Genomic DNA, 5451 nt, shown 5'->3' with positions numbered 1-5451 from the left:
AATTTTTTCTTTAAAATTAGTTTTGGACAATTTCATTTTTGTGTATCTTTTTATGATTTTATTCAAATTTTGTGAAAAAGGTTCATTTTTCTTGGAAATATGGTGCTATAATTTCAACTAAATTCAGAAATTTAAATCTTTAAGTATTTATTACCTACCCTTTTCTATTTTGAGAATTCTAATTATATGAATATAAGTTTCTTGATTTTGGTACAGAGTGAAATATTATATGACTGAGGTGTAAATTCTTTCCTCTTCAATTTTATTTTGGACAATTTTTATTATTATATTCATTTTAGTTTTTAAATAAATTATTTCCAAGTGGAATATATTAATCTCATGCTATGTATACATTTCAGAAATATTTCTTTAAAATTCACTTTGTATACATCTTATGTCTTTCACATTTCAATGTTTGTCTATAAGTTTTAATATGCTATATAATTACTGATTTTCAATAAAGTTATTGAGAAAAAAACATAAGCACTCAAATTAATGCAACGGAAACCAAGAAAACCATACAGAGATCAACAAATTGAAGAGTTGGTTCTTTGAAAGATTAAATTAAACTAATAAATTGTTACTTAGCCTACCTTTATATAGAGAGCAAAGATTCAAATTCAAGCAATTAAGAATGAAGAGGTTGAAGTCACAACTGATACTACAAACGTCCAGTGTATTAATACCTACATATAGAATCTCTAGTCTAATAAAATGGAAAGCATGGAAGAAATGTACAGATTCATGAGTATATAGAAATTACAAGAAGCTATGAAAATTCTAAATAAGTCAGTATAATAGCCATTATTAATTTTTTATTCTGGTTTTGAAATTCTGTAGAATATGTATTGTATGTTATGCTTTTTCTCTTAGTTTTTGCTATTTGTTTTTCTTTTTATTCCATTAAATTAAATTAAAAAGACTACAGAAGAGGCAAAAGGTAAAAGAAGTTTCAGTATTTCCACGTAAAATTTAACACTTCAGTTTTCACTTTGTATAGAATAAACATAGAATAAATGGATGCTTGATTTTTGTGTCCTGTTGTTTCAGAGTTCCTGGCTCTCAGGTTGATGAGTGAGGACCAGGAGTGTGCTGGATGGCTGGAGGTTTTCTACAATGGGACCTGGGGCAGTGTCTGCTGCAGCCCCATGGAGGACATGACCTTGTCAGTGATCTGCAAACAGCTTGGTTGTGGGGACAGTGGGACCCTCAGCAGTTTTCTTCCTGGAAGGGAAGGCTCTAGACCCCAGTGGGTGGATGGAATACAATGCCATAAAACTGATTCCTCTCTCTGGGAATATCCTTCTGATGCTTGGACAAACAGATCTTGCCTGCCAAGGGACGCAACTTATATCACATGTGAAGGTGACCTATTGTCTGTTTATATGTATCTGCCTTACCCATGTATATTGCTAATAATGAAATTTCATGTTTTATTGGGCCAGATTTAAATAGGTCTATAAAACTAATTTTAAATATTAGGTCATTAAATCTATATAACCATTTCTTATTTCAATAGCAGAAACAGAGACACATGTGCTGATATCAATTTATGGGAAAAATATAAGGGCAACTGGATTGAGTATGTGAAGAATGAATTAATGCTCTGATAAACATTCTCAGTGATTTAAATATAGATATGGGAGGAACATAGTGCCTTTAAAGTGTTGAGAAAATCCTCTCATGGTCAGAACAGAAAGAAGCTGAGGCAGAGTCTTGTTTGACTCATTTCTTTTTCAAAGAGAATTATCAGTAGTCACTGTGCTCAACTTTTGTGACTCTGGTAATGTTGAATGTATTCCAGTTTAATCTTAGACTTTGCTACTCCTCAGAATCAGTGTGAAAATTAAAACATAGCAATTTCTCTTATAATTATTCTTTTGTATTTTAGGATGGGTCTAAAGAGTGTTCAGGGTCTCACCACTAGATCAGACTCGTAGTGATTCACTTGTTTACAGCCTCACAAGAGCTGAGATTACAGGTGCACACCATCACACCCAGACTCTATTGCCATTGCAGTGTGACACAGGGGAGAGGCCAACACAGCAGGCCTGGGGATCAAACCTCGGTCCCTGCCCCTGCTTGCAGGTGCTTTAATCCACTGAGCTATTTGGTCTGTCTTCTTCTAATTATTCTTGACTTCTCAGTAGCATTCAACAATTTGACACTCTCTGTCTTCCAGTTTTTCTTCTGATCTCTCAACCTTATTAGTTGCTTTCCTTATTCTGTTTTTCTGGGTCAGAACTTTTCTGTCCAACTGCTAGATTGACACCCAGTAAGGGCTGAACCCCGGACTCTCTACTCTCCCAGTCAGATGATGTCTCTGAGTTCCATGGCCTCAGATGTTGTCATCATATCAACAGCTCCCAAATGTATGCCTGCACAATCCATTCCGTTCTGAGTTCCAAACTCTTCCTTCATTGTTGTCTGATATCAACAAGTGACTGTGTAGCTTTAAAAACAGAATGAATGATTCTGCCTGTTTAGTGTCTGCCTCTCACTTTTTCTATCAAGTATACTTTTAATTAGTGTCCCTATTATTCCTCACTGACTTTGGCTCAATTCACTTTTATTTCTCCTTTTCTCTATTTTTTTTTCTAATTTCAATATAACAGGAAGTTCTTCCACCTCTAACTAAAAATATCTCCTCTATCATTCTAGTCCTTCAATCTCACTATTACCTTAGATATTTGGGTTATTTCAGTGGTCTTTAATGACTTCCACTCAAATATTCTTTCTGTCTTATAATATATTACCTACTTGTTGCTGGAAATATACCTCAATTACCAAGTTGATTAATGTGCTGATGTATAACAGGGTGACATTTCTTCAAAGATGACAGTGGCACATGCCATTTTTGTATCCCAGGTGTAAAAGAAATGGAAAGCTATGTCACAGTAGTCTATAACTACCGTATATAGTATCTATGCAAGGGAACATGTGGGCAAGTTATCCTTAGACTTAAAAGGACTTTCTTAGGAAAGAGAGAGGATGGAGCCAGGAAGATGGCTTAGTGGAATAAGCGCTTCCCTGGCAAGCACAAGGGCCTGAGTTTAATCCAGAGCGAGAGAGAGAGAGAGAGAGAGAGAGAGAGAGAGAGAGAGAGAGAGAGAGATGTTCTGTATGTTTCTTTAGCAAATGGTGAAGAGTATAAATGCTTATCTTGCTCTTCCTCTACTAAAAGTCCTCACCTGTTCCATATCCTCAGGGAGTGTACAATAAAGTCTACTGGTGAAAGAGCACTGGAGGAAAGGAGGGGTGGCCAGCCCATGCCTTTTTCTCCCTTCTATGAATTGAGCACACTTCCTATTGCTGGATTGTACCTGCTGAACTCTGCTCTAGAGAGTATATGCACTTTACATCAGTTATATAAAGTTTCAAGAAACAACATTCCCTTTCTATTAGATTTAAATACATATTATGACATCAATTATTGTAAATAAAACAGATAGGAAAAGTGAAAAAACTAAATTCATACAACATCACCTCTTGTCCATTAATAGTATCCTGAGTAACATATAAATAATAATTTTAGAGAAATATCTCAAAATTCAGATATTGATAAAAATGTAGACCTTACTAACACCTTTTTTTTTCAGAATCAGGGATTGAACTCAGGCACGTGCACTTGCCAGGCTAGTGCTTATTCTATTGAGCCATCACCGCAGCCCTATTTCTTTTCATAGTATTATTCCATTTCACAATATTACTGTACATTAATGTAATATTAGATATTTTATCAATTTAAAATGAAAGACTGACTTTTTTAAATAATAAAAATGCAGCTGGGGAAAAAGCAAGTCAAGTCTAACGCCCAAAGAAGGAAGGAAATTGTAAAGACCAGAGCAGTAATTAGCACAATGGAGAGTAAGAAATCAATCCAAAGAATATTGAATCAAAGGCTTGATTCTTTAAGCAAATAAAATAAAAAACCCTATCCATTTTTATATTGACATTTATATACAAAATGTGTCAATTTTTGTTCACAGTACCCATTAGAATAAAGCACATGCACACACAGGATTTTCTTCTGACTTTTCAATCTTCTTTTGCTTTTTCATTCTTAACTCTTTCATTTCCTTATCATTTTTATTACTCCTCTCTCTGTCTCTCTCTTAGTTCATGTCTCACTTTCTGTGAATCTATGTCCACCTCTCTTTCACACACAAATGAACAGAATGTGCGTGTGCCCGTGCAAGTGTACACACACACACACACACACACACACACACACACATACACTATTCTGTTCTACCTTGAGTAACGTGCTAAAACTCTGAAGATCACAGTAGCGGAGAATTTAAAGTAAATATTTCAAAATTTTTTATATTCTCTATTGACTCTTTTTCCTTAGTATTTCTTTTTCACATGCAAGATGAAGGTTACTAAAGTAACAGATCACGTCTTGTGTCTTAGTTACTTTCTTTTGTTTCTGAGACAAAATATCTGACACCCAAAGTCAAAAAAGGAATGTTCTTTTAGTTCAGAGTTCCTAAAGGTTTCAGTCCTATGTAGACTGGCTCCAAGGCAGGGTAGTATATGGGGGAGAGGCAATAATTCATGGTGGAAGGGAACAGAAAAATTAAGAGCAAAAGAGGCAAACAAGCCTCTTCCTGTCCTTTATATTGCTTTCATTCTACTGGGATTAGAGTGATCTAACCCAATCAGTGGATTGATTCATCATTCAACAAGCCTTATTCCTAGAGCCATTAATTCCAGCATTGAATTATTAATCAGTTACAAAGTAAATTCAACTGACTTCACAAAGATCCCCCCCTCCATGACTGCATCAAGGTTTGGGAGGACATTCAGACACAAACCAGAGCATCATGGTCATATTTTTTAAAAAGAAGACATGAAGGGTTCCAACAACTCAGGTTCCTTCCCATTAGTGCTCACAAAGTATGCTTTTCTGGGAGGGACAGGCTGAGACTTCAGTTGAGCCCAGGTACCTTTCTCTTTGGCCTCCTTTTTCTGATCACTTTTTGACGTTTCAGGAAGCTATAATGTCTTTTTGAGTGTTTAATATGCTCAATACACACGTTAACGCTCTTGGCAAGTGTACTGCCCTTGACTTGCTTATTTATAGCAATGCCAATAGCTTGCTGTGTAATATTGTAGACCCTTCCTGTTTTGCTATAGTAACATTTGTGAGGAATTCCTTTTTGCACAGTACCCATTTCCTTGATATCTATATTATCACCCTTTTTGTAGATTCACATGTATGTGGCCAAAGGAACAACCCCATGTTTTCTGTATGGCCTGGAGAACATATATTGGGTTCCCCTCCTCTTGCTCTTTGTATTAGTCATTTTGGCAAATTACTGCAAGATGGCAGTTCTGGCCAAAAGGAACCTATTCCCTATGAATTGTTAGCATAAACAGGAAATGTTGCTCTGCCATTCAACACCTAATTGGTAGATTAAGTGTTCTAGGTCATATGTAAAAATA

General features: G+C 35.6%; 1 protein-coding gene across 1 annotated transcript in view; it reads left to right on the top strand.

The window, feature by feature from the left end:
* The window catches only part of LOC101563010 (antigen WC1.1-like), a gene marked incomplete at its 5' end in the record, with an annotated part of 34310 nt that overhangs the window by 18354 nt on the left and 10505 nt on the right, over nt 1–5451 (top strand). The window contains one exon of the mRNA XM_023708576.1: nt 1051–1365. Coding sequence (XP_023564344.1) covers nt 1051–1365 — 315 coding nt within the window. The remainder of the gene's footprint in view (nt 1–1050; nt 1366–5451) is intronic.

Source organism: Octodon degus, unplaced genomic scaffold (assembly GCF_000260255.1).
Source record: "Octodon degus isolate 3935 unplaced genomic scaffold, OctDeg1.0 scaffold00403, whole genome shotgun sequence".
Lineage (NCBI taxonomy): Eukaryota > Metazoa > Chordata > Mammalia > Rodentia > Octodontidae > Octodon > Octodon degus.
This window is presented reverse-complemented; position numbering and strand designations above follow the sequence as displayed.